At 30.5% G+C, this 19,099-nt stretch overlaps 1 protein-coding gene and 1 long non-coding RNA gene across 2 annotated transcripts; one reads left to right on the top strand and one right to left on the bottom strand.

Annotated features, from left to right (window-relative positions):
• Positions 1 to 1,442: 1,442 nt before the first annotated feature.
• On the bottom strand, positions 1,443 to 2,141 carry LOC134704805 (bifunctional endo-1,4-beta-xylanase XylA-like). Its single transcript, XM_063563591.1, has one exon. The coding sequence runs from the start codon at positions 2,139 to 2,141 to the stop codon at positions 1,443 to 1,445; it is 699 nt and encodes a 232-aa protein (XP_063419661.1).
• Positions 2,142 to 9,332: 7,191 nt separating this feature from the next.
• On the top strand, positions 9,333 to 9,898 carry LOC134711197 (uncharacterized). The gene is made up of 2 exons (XR_010106153.1): positions 9,333 to 9,577; positions 9,815 to 9,898. It is a non-coding gene; the product is annotated as an uncharacterized LOC134711197 (long non-coding RNA).
• The last annotated feature ends 9,201 nt before the right edge of the window (positions 9,899 to 19,099 follow it).

The raw sequence follows: 19,099 nt of genomic DNA, 5'->3' as shown, positions 1-19,099 counted from the left end.
TAGAGATACACACATATCACAAACAGCAAAACAACATACTTGCAACTTCTTTAAAGTATACAGATATAAACCTGATGGCACATGAGAGATAAAAACATAATACATATATAACATAACTGGAATATAAACAAATGTCAAAATACATTTACTTGCATTCATTATTTTCTAAACTAAAAATACCAAAAAACAGCAATGGTTGTGGGGACATTGGAACTGACCAAAATGTCTAAAAAGTCATCTTTTTCAACAACAAAAATATGCTGCCTTTTGAAATACTTGCATCTGTTAATACCTGAATACAGCACTAACATTTAACTTTATCATATGTTTTTGTTATGTTATTAGGAATATGCTGAGGCAATCTCATTTAAATTTGCCAAAAAATTGCATAAACAGACATTCAAACACTATAAACCAACTTCTTTTCACAGATACTTTATTTGACATTTAGCCTCCTATTGTATTCCACAGTGATTCTATTAAATACGATTTTAAAATTTACTAGATGTAGATCAAGAAGAAAAAATCCAAGTTTTTCATATTTGCAACAGTTTGTATTCGTGATATATTTTTACTTGTGAATGTGATGAAAATTAATGGGTTTACAGCATAAAGAAGCAAAGTGAAAGGTCTGACTTTAATGAGATTGATATCTAGATAATGAGTTTAAAATCAATTTAAATTCAAAATCCCAGTATCAAAATTCTTACTTTTAAAACAACTCTGAGAAAAACAAGCTTAAATAGCCAGAAAATTATGATTTTTTAAAAATTATGGATGTATTCATGATTGTCCTGCCTTACTTCATATTCATTTTAACTAAATGTCAGCCAAACAAAAGTTTTATGACCTGTCAATTTCTTTCCATTCTTGTTGACCAGGTATCTTTGATGAATTTATTTTCATTTTTTTTCTACATGAAAAAAAATAAATATAACAGATGAAATTCAAGTGTTGTCAATTTTCTTTTCTCTTCTTCTTGATTCTGTCTCCAATTCTAGTTCCTGCAACAAAATAAAATATTTTAACTTGAGCATAATGATGTGTATTTCAGATTTCATACAAACAAGAGTATACTATAGGGTAGTTTACCTAACCTAATAATCAATGCACAATTCAGCTAGCAAGCAAGCTAACCAAAGATATTACTTTTACCTACACACTTAATGAAATCAGCTGTAATTGTCTTTATACATTAAGAAAGCTAGATGTACATGATGTATGGGAAGGAACGACAAAGTCAGTTACATTTCTTCCCAAATACTAGAAAAGCAAAACAAAAGTATAACTATCAATAAATGAAGACAACCACTGACATCTTATAATATATACACATGCATATTTTAAATATTTGTCTTGACAGAAGTTAATTCAATCGATCTATGTTGTTGAATGTCGCCCATATTGTTGTATGTCGCCCATGTTGTTGTATGTCCCCCATGTTATTGTATGTCCCCCATATTGTTGTATGTCCCCCATGTTGTTGTATGTCGCCTATGCTGTTGTATGTCCCCCATGTTGTTGTATGTCCCCCATATTGTTGTATGTCCCCCATGTTGTTGTATGTCGCCCATGTTGTTGTATGTCGCCCATGTTGTTGTATGTCCCCCATGTTGTTGTATGTCCCCCATGTTGTTGTATGTCCCCCATGTTGTTGTATGTCCCCCATGTTGTTGTATGTCGCCTATGTTGTTGTATGTCCCCCATGTTGTTGTATGTCCCCCATATTGTTGTATGTCGCCCATGTTGTTGTATGTCCCCCATGTTGTTGTATGTCCCCCATGTTGTTGTATGTCCCCCATATTGTTGTATGTCGCCCATGTTGTTGTATGTCGCTCATGTTGTATGTCCCCCATATTGTTGTATGTCCCCCATGTTGTTGTATGTCGCCCATGTTGTTGTATGTCGCCCATGTTGTTGCATGTCCCCCATGTTGTTGTATGTCCCCCATGTTGTTGTATGTCGCCCATGTTGTTGTATGTCCCCCATGTTGTTGTATGTCGCCCATGTTGCTGTATGTCCCCCATGTTGTTGTATGTCGCCCATGTTGTTGTATGTCCCCCATGTTGTTGTATGTCGCCCATATTGTTGTATGTCGCCCATGTTGTTGTATGTCCCCCATATTGTTGTATGCCCCCCATATTGTTGTATGTCGTCCATGTTGTTTTATGCAGCCCATGTTTATATCAATAAATGACACATGAGTATATGTCAATGAGAAAAAAAAACCTCAACAACAAAGAAAACCAAACAACATTTAGACATGTTACAGTGCAAAAGTCAATCTTCAACAATTGACAAAATACTGAATTGCAGCCAATTGTTTTTTCTTTGCCTTGCATATTGCCATGTTAATTTGGAAACTAACTTTATTGGGATGTTAGATTTAGACTACGTTTTGAGGAACAGACATCGATCAGAGACCAAAGGTTGATGTAAGTCTTGCATATTTACCTATTTGAATTTTTCCAGTGCATCCCATATTTTTTCGTCATGAATAGATTCAGGTGTGTTCTGATGTGCAATGAAAAATATATCCATAAGCAATGCTAAAGTTGCGCTATGTCCATGTTTGTTTCTCCATTTAACAAGAAGGTCGTGGCATGCAGCCTCTGGCGCCCGTAAATGTTTATACTCTATGTGTTCTACATCTACTTTGGAAAATCCTAGGCATGTTCCAACTATCTGTAAATGTGCTGGTGTTATAGCTTTACTAAAACACAAGAGGTCAATGTCTTTTAAATATTGCCCTGCTTTATCGGATGGCATTTTGTCTCCAATCCAATCCTCTGAAAGAAGATCATTACTGTTATTTTTAACATAATATTCAACATTTATGTCATCTCATATAGTGGTTCTGTAGAAATATTTAATCATGGAAATTTAAAACAAAACTAGAGGCTCTCAAGAGCCTGTGTCGCTCACCATGTTCATATTAAACAATGGACACAGATAAATTCATGACAAAATTGTGTTTAGATATCATAATGGTGATGTGTTTGAAGATCTTATTTTACTGAACATTCTTGTTTTGTTGCTACAAATATCTCTATCTATAATAAACTTGGCCCAGTAATTACAGTGAAAAATATTTTTTGTAAAAATCAACAAAAATTTACACAATAAATAATGAAAATTGGTAAAAATTTACTATAAAGGGCAATAACTCTTTAAGGGGTAAATTGACAATTTTGGTCATGTTGACTTATTTGTAGATCTTTCTTTGCTGAACATAATTGCTGTTTACAGTTTATCTCTATCAATAATATTATTTAAAATAACCAAAAACTGCAAAATTTCCTTAAATTGCTAATTTGGGGGCATGCAGTAACCCAACAACAGGTTGTCCGATTGTCTGATTAGTATCTGGAAGATAGATCTTGACCTGATAAACAATTTAACCCCATGTCAGATTTGCTCTAAATGCTTTGGGTTCAGAGATATAAGCCAAAATCTACATTTTACCCCTATGTTCTATTTATAGCCATGGCAGCCATCTTGGTTGGTTGGCTTGGTCATCAGATACATTTTTTAAACCAGATACCTTCATGATGATTGTGGCCAAGTTTGGTTAAATTTGGACCATTTAATAGTTTCAGAGGAGAAGATTTTGTAAAAATTAACGATGACAAACAAGGGAAGATGACAGACAGCGGATGCCAAGTGATGAGAAAAGCTCAGGGCCAGATGAGCTAAAAAGGTTTAGGGGCACATAATCAGACATTCGTAAATATTTTTTTTTTTTTTTTAAATGATATGACAGGAGTGAAGAATAAATCCCAGATACAGGTCTACAGTTTACAGGACATGCCTCATGTTATTCCGAATATATATATAGTTAAGTGGGTAGTTACCTGAACAGTTGATTGATGTTTAATAACAATTTATGATACAATTAGGGGATGTGCCTTAGGAACAAAACCTATGGTTTACTGTACTTAAGGTCTTGTCATGACAACTAAGAATATACTATGGCTGGGTCCTCCTTTTGTAGGCAAAATTTGGTTGCTAATATAAGATAATATAAGATAAGAATTTATTAATATAATCAAGAACCCATAAAGGGCATCATTTTATAACACAATATGATTGGAAAAAGCAAAACAGAAAACAAATACCATACTATAACGTTATGGACAGGATCAGAGCGTAACACAACATGTGTTTTATATAACTATTATATGAAATCTTATAACAATAAAATATTATATTATTTCATATATTTTGTTTACATCTGGATCTTATTTTTACATCTTTAATAATGTTATTTCCTAGGCTCAGGAGAGTTGGTAAATGCTCATTTGTGAACAGCCAGAAATATTTCTCATCATAAAGTAGTTCTTTAAAATTAGTACAAAAAGTGATAACTTTATCAAATAATAATTTCCTCTGTTCATTATATAATTATTTAATTTTGGATGTAACCCGTCTTCTGATTGGCTGACATTATTTTTTTATCAGCCCATAGAAGCAACTTAAGTCATGTGACTGTGATGTCATCAACATTTTCTACGGTTTAAAATGGAATTTAGAATTAAATTATAAAAAATTACTGTAATATTTTTTCTGTCTATTCGAAATAACATAAAAAATGTGGTGCACACTGTTAAATAACTTGTTACACATGTTTCCCAGTATGCACCAAATTTTGCATGTTATTTCTTCATAGACAGAAAAGATATTACAGTCATTCCTTAAGGTGGTACCTAACACTACAGGGAGATAACTCTGTAAAATCAGCTAAACGTTTTAATTACGTTGTGTTGTAAAAGGGATATTAATCTTCTCAATGATCAAAATGAGTGTTTGTCAAACTGCTATATAACCAGTGTAATTTTTCTGATAAAACGGTTGGTTCAAAATTTTTAAAATTTTTATATTTTTGTCAAAGGGTCAAAGTATATACTTTGTCAAAATTTTAAGAAAATTAAACAAGCCAAATTAATTTTAGTTCAAGTGTTGGATACCACCTTAAATGTATTTTTTACTATATCTATCTTTCTCAATATTCTAAGATCATGAGCACTTATTCTCATTTTACATATAGCTCTTCTTATACTAAAATCTTTAATTGATAAATAAGCCTCCTTTACAAAGTCAGTATTTTTCTAATTTACTATTACCTTGTGATAAGGTTTCAGATCTTTAGACCAACCAAAATGTTTTAAAACTGTTACAAAGTTTACATTTTACAAATCTAATTAATTTATTGAGCTTTGTATCTAAATTTTGTATATCAAGTGATTGAAGTACATATATCTCATAGATGAATACCAACAATTAATGTTTCCTGCATCTAAAATTTTATTACAAACATAAGCATCATAAAGTAACCCTTTGCCCAATTTGTTAAGCCTGTGTACATATTTTACCATAGATATAATGACAGAAAAATAAAGAGGAAATCTTGCAACATCTGATAACACTGCTAAATTTGAGGCTTTCTAGTTTGCACCAAGAATAAACTTTAAATATCTGAAATGTGAGTTTTCCAAATAATCATTTATGTAGATTAATTCAAATAGAATAGATAATAATCACTTTTTTCTTGCAAGCAGCAGAGTTCATTTTAAAAGAACCCCAAATTTCACTACAATATAATAAAATTGGTTTTATTGTGTGATCATATAAATGAATTGCAGTATCAATACTTGGATTGCAAGCTGACATGGATTTTTGTAATTTAAATTTTGCCTTTAAAGATTTTTTGAATAGCTCTTCTTTCCCCTGTTGAAAAAGACTACTAGAAGTAAAGACTATCCCTAAATATTTACATTTATTTACACATTCTATAAATTAACCACTTTATCTAAATAAAGTGATTCCTTCAAAAATTTTCCAGGCTTGTTAAAAAGACAATCAATTCTACGCCCATTAATATCAACAGCATCTGGACTTGGCTCAAATCTTGGAGGCAGATCGTTAATGAAAAGCTTAAATAAGTTAGGACTTAGAACATTCCCTTGTCTTACCCCAACTAGCGAGCTGAAAGATGGTGTTAATACATTGCCCACTTTCACAGACATTTCATTCTTGCAGTACATATCTTTTAAAATAGTATAAAATTTTCCAGATATGTTATTTTCCAATAATTCATATTTAATACCACAGTGTATGACACTGTCAAAAGACTTTTTAAAGTCCACAAAGCAAGCATAAATTTTTCCCCCTTTTTTGATAGTATATTTGTCTAATATGGTTTTTAAAACAAACATATGATCAGATGTTCTACTCTTTTTTCAAAAACCAATCTGACATGGATGAATTATATTATTTTTAATAAGGTGAATGTCAAGTCTTTTATTAAGAATAGTGTTAAATAATTTCCAATACATGAATTTATAGATTAGCATGTGGAGCAGGCACCCCCCATCCCCTTAGGTCATATATCAAAAACCTATGTCAAATAATAAAAAAATTATGTTATGAACATGACAATATCCCAAACAAGAGGTTCATAACACCATAAGAGTCTTAATTCCTCAATTGGCCAAAAACAAATTTGGTAATAATTTTTCCTGTTTACTGTGTCAACTTCATATACCTACATGTATGTTGCAAAAACTAGGAAATAAGTCAAGAGCAGTAATTTCAGGGCGATTCTCTATTTTGTACATCTTGTTTTACTGAAACTATTTCCTGTTTACAGTTTATACGCATGTCTTCTACAGTTTGAGAGTGAATCAATTACCGGTAGGTCAAAAATCATTATTTAAAACCAATAACTCCTCCAATATTGGTTTTTGTATTACATTATATTAGTTTTTTCTCAAAATTTTACTAATCATTTTGCTGTTTCAGGTTTTAATTCGTATGTTATGAGTTTGAACATATAAGAAAAAAATTTGAACATTTGTCAAAATTCTATACTAGTATGCAAGAGCTACACGTGCACCTTAAAACAGGTTTTTAATGTGCTACTTCACAAGCTTACTGTACTCACAGAACATTTCAACCTGTCAACGTATATTTGTTCCACCTAACAGAAGGTTCAATGGAAACTTTGTTATCAACAATGTCATAACATTTATTCCAGTTGGAACAAATATTTAATACAATTTATTCCGGTAGGGACATATACTGTAATATTTATTCCTGTGGAAATAATATTCCAGAATATATTTTCCTTTTGGAACTTATATTATGAAGGAACTTCTATTCCTTGACATAACCAGGATATAATATTCTTTTAAATACAATCCTGCCAGCCTTTGATCTTGTTCCTGAATGCATGGTGCTAAGAAGAGAAGCAGTTACAACCAAATTATCTTTTGTTTGGCCAGATGAAATAACAGGCACTTGTCTCAGAAAACGTTTTCCTATATACCTTAATATATTTAACACAACATACTAAACTCACGTTTTTGAAAAATTGATAAATTTGTTTTTCGTAAATTATATACCTACCAATTCTTTCATCTTTAATCATCTCTACTTTTGTACTCTCTATTTGTTGTGCTATATCTGCATATACATCGTCTTCTTTTAGACATTTTATGAATATTTTGTATCCGTTTTCACGTTTTCTAATAAGGAGTGCAACAAATTCCCTGTTCCTATCTTTTTGTGTTACTTTCGAGTTTATTTTTTCCAAATCTTCTAATTCGAAAACTTCGTCTTCAATCATTTGATCTAATATATTATCTATCTTCAGATTTTCAATAATAGTTTTATAATTTTTCTTAATTCTAGTGGCATCTTCTTTCTTCAGAGGCATGGTCACCAAAGATGGTAGTGGTTCTACAGAAAAAAATACTTAGAACATTATATATATTATATTTTTACATTTTGCTGTGTCACAATAATGCCTTAATGGTTAGAAATTAAGTTTTAATTTCTGATTAAAATATTTTAATTGTATATCCTAGGATGAATTCATACCTGCCAACTGTCACTATTTGCAAGGGATTTCCCCCATGGAGGCTCCCAAATTGAAATTTTGAAAGAGCAATTTTGTCCACAATAAAAAACAAAATAATAAATTTAACAATGACTGAGGCTTAAAAAAGTATGAAGAACATTAAGATGTATTTGCAGGCCCCCTTGTTTTAGGACTATGACAGCATGAAACGTGGTCATACCTACATTAATTATTCTCAGTTTACTGCATCTTACTTTATCCATATTCATCCTTTGATAACGTCAGAAATATATCCTAACTCCTACTTGTCAACTAGAAGGTCATTTTGGTTTACCTTTCATTTGTATTTAGAATGCATTGATTGATTTAAAAAGAAAAATCAGAAAAAATAGCGATTTTCAATAGAGAGCATTGAGGGTGTTGACTTAAGGGCATACGATACAGTAACAGGGGAGGTAATGACGTTGCTAACGTAAAATGTTATTTTCGCGACGTCAAACTGTGACATATCAGGAAAAGATGCATTTTTCGACTGATTTTTGTCATTCAAATTGATTTAATTTGAATTCGAGTTCATGGACCCCTATTTTTCAAAACAGCAATTTGTTTATTTTGTAGGGTGATTATGTTACCCAAATTTTATAAATTTATAAACTGTAAAAAGAGGATTTTTTTTAATTTTGATTAACATGCAGCAAAAATTGACGTATTTTCCTCAATTCATGAACATTTGATAAATATGAGATTTTTCTGACTAAAAAAATGCATAATTTTTAGGATACTTATGAAATACAGAAATTACCAATTGTTAGATTTGAAATGTAATTCCAAATTGTTGGGTTACTTCATTAATTATTACTGAAGTTATTTATTTTATTTGTAATACTTGTAGATACGATTTTTGGGTATTTGCGCATACATGTAACGGTGCGCTCTTATGAATTGTTATATTTCCCGTTTTTAAAGTTTTATGACGTTTAGCTTTTACGTACGTTACGTTGTCTAGTTTTTATTCATTACAAATTATTTGATTACGGAGACACATCATTATTTATAGAGAGATCATAATCGGTAAGAAATAATTTATGTACATTTTTAAGAACAATATTTATTTAAAGAAGAAATATTAAGAATTGTAAAAGTATTTATAAAGTAATATTTATTTCAATTAACTTTTTACTTTAACAAGTTATTCATTAAGCGTGAAAGAAAGTGTTTCCTATTGTTTGTTTAGTATTATGATTTTAGTGTTTTAAGTTATATTTTTACTTACGATGTATGTTTATGTGTATTTGTATTCTATTGTAGAGAATCGGTTGATATAATATATGAGTATAAGAAGCCAAAATTAAGTGTAATTTTGAGGAATAAAAGATACATATTTATACCGCATACTTGAGTTATCGTCTTATTATAATTTGATGCCTGCCTGAATGATGTGATCCGCTACATGTAAGATTTGAAATGTAATTCCAAATTGTTGGGTTACTTCATTAATTATTACTGAAGTTATTTATTTTATTTGTAATACTTGTAGATACGATTTTTGGGTATTTGCGCATACATGTAACGTTGCGCTCTTATGAATTGTTATATTTCCCGTTTTTAAAGTTTTATGACGTTTAGCTTTTACGTACGTTACGTTGTCTAGTTTTTATTCATTACAAATTATTTGATTACGGAGACACATCGTTATTTATAGAGAGATCATAATCGGTAAGAAATAATTTGTGTACATTTTTAAGAACAATATTTATTTAAAGAAGAAATATTAAGAATTGTAAAAGTATTTATAAAGTAATATTTATTTCAATTAACTTTTTACTTTAACAAGTTATTCATTAAGCGTGAAAGAAAGTGTTTCCTATTGTTTGTTTAGTATTATGATTTTAGTGTTTTAAGTTATATTTTTACTTACGATGTATGTTTATGTGTATTTGTATTCTATTGTAGAGAATCGGTTGATATAATATATGAGTATAAGAAGCCAAAATTAAGTGTAATTTTGAGGAATAAAAGATACATATTTATACCGCATACTTGAGTTATCGTCTTATTATAATTTGATGCCTGCCTGAATGATGTGATCCGCTACAATTCTCGATTATGATCTCTCTATAAATAACGATGTGTCTCCGTAATCAAATAATTTGTAATGAATAAAAACTATAGACAACGTAACGTACGTAAAAGGCTAAACGTCATACAACTTTAACCAGATGCTCCGCAGGGCGTAGCTTTATACGACCGCAGAGGTTGAACCCTGAACGGTTGGGGCATGTATGGACACAACATTCAAGCTGGATTCAGCTCTAAATTTGGATTGTGATTAAATAGTTGACACAGCATAGGTTTCTGACACAGAATGAATGTGTTCTAATGAACTTAAAATTTTTGTTTTCTCTTAGAGCAATTCACTATGCTGTTGAATATTAATCCTCTCAAAAAAATGTTTGAAGAAATTTTCTTTTATTTATGAAATTTCAAATGAGAAAAATTGAACCCAATTTTTTAATCACATCCCCCTTTCCCTTATTCCAAAACTAATCTCAATTAAAATATTCTAATGGAGTTTGCAACAATAACTACTCATTTAAATACATCATAAAATATTATGATGTAAAAAAACTGCTTGTTATCACTGAATGGTAAAGATCATTTAAATTTATCAGTTGGTAGTAAAAAGTGAATATACATTGTATATTGTATATAACAAAGATTTAAGTTGATTCTGGACAAAGAAAGATAACTCCAATTAAAAAAAATTCTTGCAATAAGATATTTCTTGCTTACTATTCTGGACAAAGAAAGATAACTCTAATCAAAAAAAAAATTTGCTATTTCACAATATTGTGAAATTAGATATTTCTTGCCATTGCACAATACTGTGCAATTGAAAAGACTTGCTATTGCACAATACTTAATATAATAATTTTAGATCCTGATTTGGACCAACTTGAAAACTGGGCCCATAATCAAAAATCTAAGTACATGTTTAGATTCAGCATATCAAAGAGGCCCAAGAATTTAATTTTTGTTAAAATCAAACTTAGTTTAATTATGGACCCTTTGGACCTTAATGTAGGCCAATTTGAAAACGGGACCAAAAATGAAGAATCTACATACACAGTTACATTTGGCATATCAACGAACCCCATTTATTCAATTTTTGATGAAATCAAATAAAGTTTAATTTTGGACCCAGATTTGGACCAACTTGAAAACTGGGCCAATAATCAAGAATCTAAGTACATTTTTAGATTCAACATATCAAAAAACCCAACTGATTCATTTTTTGTCAAAATCAAACTAAGTTTAATTTTGGCCCCTTTGGACCTTAATGTAGACCAATTTGAAAACATGACTAAAAGTTAAGAATCTACATACACAGTTAGATTCGGCATATCAAAGAACCCCAATTATTCAATTTTGATGAAATCAAACAAAGTTTAATTTTGGACCCTTTGGGCCCCTTTTTCCTAAACTGTTGGGACCAAAACTCCCAAAATCAATACCAACCTTCCTTTTATGGTCATAAACCTTGTGTTTAAATTTCATAGATTTCTATTTACTTAACTAACGTTATGGTGCGAAAACCAAGAAAATGCTTATTTGGGTCCCTTTTTGGCCCCTAATTCCTAAACTGTTGGGACCTAAACTCCAAAAAATCAATACCAACCTTCCTTTTGTGGTCATAAACATTGTGTTTCAATTTCATTGATTTCTATTGACTTAAACCAAAGTTATTGTGCGAAAACCAAGAATAATGCTTATTTGGGCCCTTTTTTGGCCCCTAATTCCTAAACTGTTGAAACCAAAACTCCCAAAATCAATCCCAACCTTTCTTTTGTAGTCATAAACCTTGTGTCAAAATTTCATAGATTTCTATTAACTTAAACTAAAGTTATAGTGCGAAAACCCAAGAAAATGCTTATTTGGGCCCTTTTTGGCCCCTAATTCCTAAAATGTTGGAACCAAAACTCCCAAAATCAATACCAACCTTCCTTTTATGGTCATATACCTTGTGTTAAAATTTCATAGATTTCTATTCACTTTTACTAAAGTTAGAGTGCGAAAACTAAAAGTATTCGGACACCGACGACGACAACGACGACGCAGACGACGACGCCAACGTGATAGCAATATATGACGAAGTTTTTTTCAAAATTTGCGGTCGTATAAAAACGGGAAATATAGCAATTCATAAGAGCGCAACGTTACATGTATGCCCAAATACCCAAAAATCGTATCTACAAGTATTACAAATAAAATAAATAACTTCAGTAATAATTAATGAAGTAACCCAATGTTAGATTTGAAATGTAATTCCAAATTGTTGGGTTACTTCATTAATTATTACTGAAGTTATTTATTTTATTTGTAATACTTGTAGATACGATTTTTGGGTATTTGCGCATACATGTAACGTTGCGCTCTTATGAATTGTTATATTTCCCGTTTTTAAAGTTTTATGACGTTTAGCTTTTACGTACGTTACGTTGTCTAGTTTTTATTCATTACAAATTATTTGATTACAGAGACACATCGTTATTTATAGAGAGATCATAATCGGTAAGAAATAATTTAATTATGGACCCTTTGGACCTTAATGTAGGCCAATTTGAAAACGGGACCAAAAATGAAGAATCTACATACACAGTTACATTTGGCATATCAACGAACCCCATTTATTCAATTTTTGATGAAATCAAATAAAGTTTAATTTTGGACCCAGATTTGGACCAACTTGAAAACTGGGCCAATAATCAAGAATCTAAGTACATTTTTAGATTCAACATATCAAAAAACCCAACTGATTCATTTTTTTGTCAAAATCAAACTAAGTTTAATTTTGGACCCTTTGGACCTTAATGTAGACCAATTTGAAAACATGACTAAAAGTTAAGAATCTACATACACAGTTAGATTCGTCATATCAAAGAACCCCAATTATTCAATTTTGATGAAATCAAACAAAGTTTAATTTTGGACCCTTTGGGCCCCTTTTTTCTTAACTGTTGGGACCAAAACTCCCAAAATCAATACCAACCTTCCTTTTATGGTCATAAACCTTGTTTTTAAATTTCATAGATTTCTATTTACTTAACTAACGTTATGGTGCGAAAACCAAGAAAAATGCTTATTTTGGTCCCTTTTTGGCCCCTAATTCCTAAACTGTTGGGACCTAAACTCCCAAAATCAATACCAACCTTCCTTTTGTGGTCATAAACATTGTGTTTAAATTTCATTGATTTCTATTGACTTAAACCAAATTTATTGTGCGAAAACCAAGAATAATGCTTATTTGGGCCCTTTTTTGGCCCCTAATTCCTAAACTGTTGAAACCAAAACTCCCAAAATCAATCCCAACCTTTCTTTTGTGGTCATAAACCTTGTGTTTAAATTTCATAGATTTATATTTACTTAAACTAAAGTTATAGTGCGAAAACCAAGAAAATGCTTATTTGGGCCCTTTTTGGCCCCTAATTCCTAAAATATTGGGACCAAAACTCCCAAAATCAATACCAACCTTCCTTTTGTGGTCATAAACATTGTGTTTAAATTTCATAGATTTCTATTTACTTAAACCAAAGTTATTGTGCGAAAACCAAGAATAATGCTTATTTGGGCCCTTTTTTGGCCCCTAATTCCTAAACTGTTGGGACCTAAACTCCAAAAATCAATACCAACCTTCCTTTTGTGGTCATAAACATTGTGTTTAAATTTCATTGATTTCTATTTACTTAAACCAAAGTTATTGTGCGAAAACCAAGAATAATGCTTATTTGGGCCCTTTTTTGGCCCCTAATTCCTAAACTGTTGAAACCAAAACTCCCGAAATCAATCCCAACCTTTCTTTTGTGGTCATAAACCTTGTGTCAAAATTTCATAGATTTCTATTAACTTAAACTAAAGTTATAGTGCGAAAACCAAGAAAATGCTTATTTGGGCCCTTTTTGGCCCCTAATTCCTAAAATGTTGGGACCAAAACTCCCAAAATCAATACCAACCTTCCTTTTATGGTCATAAACCTTGTGTTTAAATTTCATAGATTTCTATTTACTTAACTAACGTTATGGTGCGAAAACCAAGAAAAATGCTTATTTGGGTCCCTTTTTGGCCCCTAATTCCTAAACTGTTGGGACATAAACTCCCAAAATCAATACCAACCTTCCTTTTGTGGTCATAAACATTGTGTTTAAATTTCATTGATTTCTATTTACTTAAACCAAAGTTATTGTGCGAAAACCAAGAATAATGCTTATTTGGGCCCTTTTTGGCCCCTAATTCCTAAAATGTTGGGACCAAAACTCCCAAAATCGATACCAACCTTCCTTTTATGGTCATATACCTTGTGTTAAAATTTCATAGATTTCTATTCACTTTTACTAAAGTTAGAGTGCGAAAACTAAAAGTATTCGGACGCCGACGACGACAACGACGACGACAACGACGACGCCAACGTGATAGCAATATACGACGAAAATTTTTTCAAAATTTGCGGTCGTATAAAAACAGGAAATATAGCAATTCATAAGAGCGCAACGTTACATGTATGAGCAAATACCCAAAAATCGTATCTACAAGTATTACAAATAAAATAAATAACTTCAGTAATAATTAATGAAGTAACCCAATGTTAGATTTGAAATGTAATTCCAAATTGTTGGGTTACTTCATTAATTATTACTGAAGTTATTTATTTTATTTGTAATACTTGTAGATACGATTTTTGGGTATTTGCGCATACATGTAACGTTGCGCTCTTATAAATTGTTATATTTCCCGTTTTTAAAGTTTATCTTTTACGTACGTTACGTTGTCTAGTTTTTATTCATTACAAATTATTTGATTACAGAGACACATCGTTATTTATAGAGAGATCATAATCGGTAAGAAATAATTTATGTACATTTTTAAGAACAATATTTATTTAAAGAAGAAATATTAAGAATTGTAAAAGTATTTATAAAGTAATATTTATTTCAATTAACTTTTTACTTTAACAAGTTATTCATTAAGCGTGAAAGAAAGTGTTTCCTATTGTTTGTTTAGTATTATGATTTTAGTGTTTTAAGTTATATTTTTACTTACAATGTATGTTTATGTGTATTTGTATTCTAATGTAGAGAATCGGTTGATATAATATATGAGTATAAGAAGCCAAAATTAAGTGTAATTTTGAGGAATAAAAGATACATATTTATACCGCATACTTGAGTTATCGTCTTATTATAATTAGATGCCTGCCTGAATGATGTGATCCACTACAATTCTCGATTATGATCTCTCTATAAATAACGATGTGTCTCCGTAATCAAATAATTTGTAATGAATAAAAACTATAGACAACGTAACGTACGTAAAAGGCTAAACGTCATAAAACTTTAAAAACGGGAAATATAGCAATTCATAAGAGCGCAACGTTACATGTATGCGCAAATACCCAAAAATCGTATCTACAAGTATTACAAATAAAATAAATAACTTCAGTAATAATTAATGAAGTAACCCAACAATTTGGAATTACATTTCAAATCGAACACCAATTATTTAACAAAAAACAATTTGTGTTTATCTTTTATAACAAATAAGTTATGTCTTTCTTTCGAAAAAGATATTACGGCCACAAATTTGAATTTTGAGCAAATATACAAAATTTTTACCTCATTTTACTCAAAAAGTAGCACATGAAGGTATATTTTTTATAACATATTTGATTTAATCAGGTGAAAAATAGCCTATATGCAAATTTTCAGGAACTTGTAAATACAGGATCAAACTGTATCGTATGCCCTTAACATCTTATTTTGATATCAGTTCCTGCTATTGAGGTAGATTGCACACACTGCAAGTTATTTAGCAAAGCATACATTGCGACTTATTCATAAAGATAAAGTTAATAACTTTAATTAAATATTATTAGGTTAATAAAGCAGATTTAATTTATTACTTTAAACATATTTTCTTGTCCAAAACATTGACAATAGGATTTTTGCAACTCAGAATGTCTTCTCCATTACATACAAATAATAAATAACCGAACAAAAATGAAATACATAATAATAACATCATAAATAAACAGCTGCGCCATGAGCGCATGATACGCCCGACGTCTTGTGTGGAAGTTTTATGCAATAATCATAAATAGTTTCTGAGGAAGTTTTAAGCAATAACCATTTAATGTTTTTGAGACACGGCGGGACATGTGAAACCCCCCCCCCCCCCCCCCCACCCTGTTTTTTTTTTACAAATATCACTAAAATAAAATTTTGAATCATCACCAAAAAGTAAACAGATCTTTAAATTAGTATAACAAAGAAGTGTGTACAGTTTCAAGCAATAATCATAAATTGTTTTTGAGATACGGCACGACATGTAAAAAAAAAAAACCTCCCCTTTTTTTACAAAATACTCAATAACTCAAAAATAAAATTTTGAGTCATCACCAAAAAGTATAAAGATCTTTAGATTAATATAAAAAAGAAGTGTGTAAAGTTTTAAGCAATAATCATAAATCGTTTTTGAGATACGGCACGACATGTAAAAAAAACCTCCCCCTTTTTTACAAAATACTCAATAACTCAAAAATGAAATTTTGAATCATCACCAAAAAGTATACAGATCTTAAGATTAATATAACAAAGAAGTGTGTAGAGTTTTAAGCAATAATCATAAATCATTTTTGAGATATGGCGCAACATGTAAAAAAAAAACTCCCCCTTTTTTACAAAATACTCAAAAACTCAAAAATGAAATTTTGAATCATCACCAAAAAGTACAGATATTAAGATTAATATAACTAAGAAGTGTGTAAAGTTTTAAGCAATAATCAAGAAACATTTTTGAGATACGGTGCGACATGTGAAAAAAAAAACACCCCTGTTTTAGTTACAAAGTGCCGTAACTCAAAAAGTTTAAATCTTATTTTCACCAAAAAGTATACAGATCATTTGACCATCATAAGAAACAACTATATTAAGTTTCATGAAATTTGGATAAGTCGTTCTCAAGTTTTGGTGCGACATGTTTACGCCGGACAGACGGACAGACGGACGGACGGACAGACACCGGACATTTGTATACCATAATACGTCCCGTCAAAATTTTGACGGGCGTATAAAAATATTATAATGAAGACATGAAATTAAAGAGAATTTAAACGACATGGCTCATCGATTTCTAAAAGTCGAGTTGACCGTAAATTTTTATGATAGACCTACCTAATAGGTTGTTTTAATCTTGGAATAAATATTCACTCAAAAGGTAAGTTTTTATTGTATTTTAAACAAATAAATTAAATTGCTGTTGTCAACTGTTGAACTATATAATAAAGTCAAATTGATGATCCATGTCTTAGGAAAAAATGAATAATTTCATTGAAGTCAACAAAAAGTAATAACATTATAATTGGTATATATTTAACCATAATGTCTATAAACTATGAAAAGCAATTGGTCTCTTTAATATAATTCTGCACTTTTATGAAAATTAACATGTTTATGTTCATATTAAACAAAGCATTGCCGTACATTAAATTTTCAAAGTCGGCAGGAATATTTCTTTTTTAAGTTCAAAAAATAAGTTATTCCTTTGCACTGTATAATTTTTACATGAGAGGAAATAATGTTGAGCATTTTTGTATAAATAATCACATTGACATATTGCGTTAGGTTTAATATTTGCGTGATACAGATCCATGTTCAGCATGTTCAGGGCACTGCATTTGTTTCTTATTCTTGCGTGTAAAACATTTAAATATCTATCCCCAATATTGAAATATGTTGGGGGTGATTTGTTTTTATAATATTTCTGTTTAATTTTTAGTTTAACATTTTTAACACTTCAATCGAGCAAATTCCACAGTATTCTGGGGCGTCCTCTTTCATAATTTTGTAAAATAAAGTTAATTTTTCAACTTCCTGTCTAATCTTTAATTTTTCCCATCTCGTCTCTAAATTAAGCGATTGTGTGCTAGCATAGCTTGTTAGACCTGAGACAATACATGCAAATGCTGCTTCCAGTTGTAATTTTTCTAATCTTTCAGAATTCAACAGTCCACAATTATCCCAAATTTCAGAAGAATATTCTAGAACAGGCCTTATATATTTTTCCTAAATATTCCCTTTTTAGTCAGAATTTCAAACGTCTAAGAACATTTAATTGTTTTGATACCTTTTCTATTAAAGAATCGACATGCTTTGTCCACTTACAGTCACTGCTAAAAAATATGCCTAAATGTTTATGACTAGTAACTGTATCTACCTGAACTCCGCCAAAATCAAAAATCAAGTTATTTTTTGAAATTTTGTTATTGAATAACATGGTACACATGTATTAGTTTTATTTGGATTGAATTTAACTAGCCAATCATTTGCCCAGGAATTTATATTTTGTAGATCGATATTTATCATAGATTAGAGAGTAGTTTCATCTGGAGCAGTATGTCCAATAGATGTATCGTCTGCAAACATTCTACTTAATCCAATCATATCATCTGCAATGTCATTAATAAATATTAGAAATAAAAGAGGACCCAATACCGAACCCTGTGGAACACCAGCTTTAAGATTACCTAATTCTGAAGTCGCATCTTTACTACCCTCTGAGTTCTATTCTAACTTTCAATCCATATTAACAGATTGACTTTTATACCATATCTTTCTAACTTGAGAAGTAGACCCCTTATCCATACTCGATCCAATGCCTTGTTTACATTGGCAAAAGTTAAACTTGTATAGAATTTATTGTCAAAAGCATATACGATAGAATGATACATCTCAATTAGTTGATGAAAAGTAGAGCAGCCGGGTAGGAAACCAGACTGAAATTTATACAAAAGTTTACTAGAAATTAAATGATTGAATATATGGTGATATATTTTTTTTTCTAGTACATTGCTCACGCAAGAAAGAAGTGAGACTGGTCTATAATTACACGGCATTGACTTATCTCCATTTTTAAATAAAGGAATAACATATGCCAATTTCCAATCTTTAGGAAATATATTTTGAGAGAGCAATTTATTAAAAAGAATACATATTTAGGGTAGTGCAATCTCATTTTTTACTGCTTTAAGCATTCTATTACTAATTTTGTTTGGACCAACAGCTTTATTTGGATCTAAAGTAGAAATAATATCTTTAACATCTTTTAAAATTACTGTAATTTTAGACAAAATGTTAATACACATGTACCTCTATCATCGAAGTCGGGCAAATTTTTGTTTTCTTCATC

The sequence above is a fragment of the Mytilus trossulus genome, chromosome 1 (assembly GCF_036588685.1).
Source record: "Mytilus trossulus isolate FHL-02 chromosome 1, PNRI_Mtr1.1.1.hap1, whole genome shotgun sequence".
NCBI lineage: Eukaryota > Metazoa > Mollusca > Bivalvia > Mytilida > Mytilidae > Mytilus > Mytilus trossulus.
This window is presented reverse-complemented; position numbering and strand designations above follow the sequence as displayed.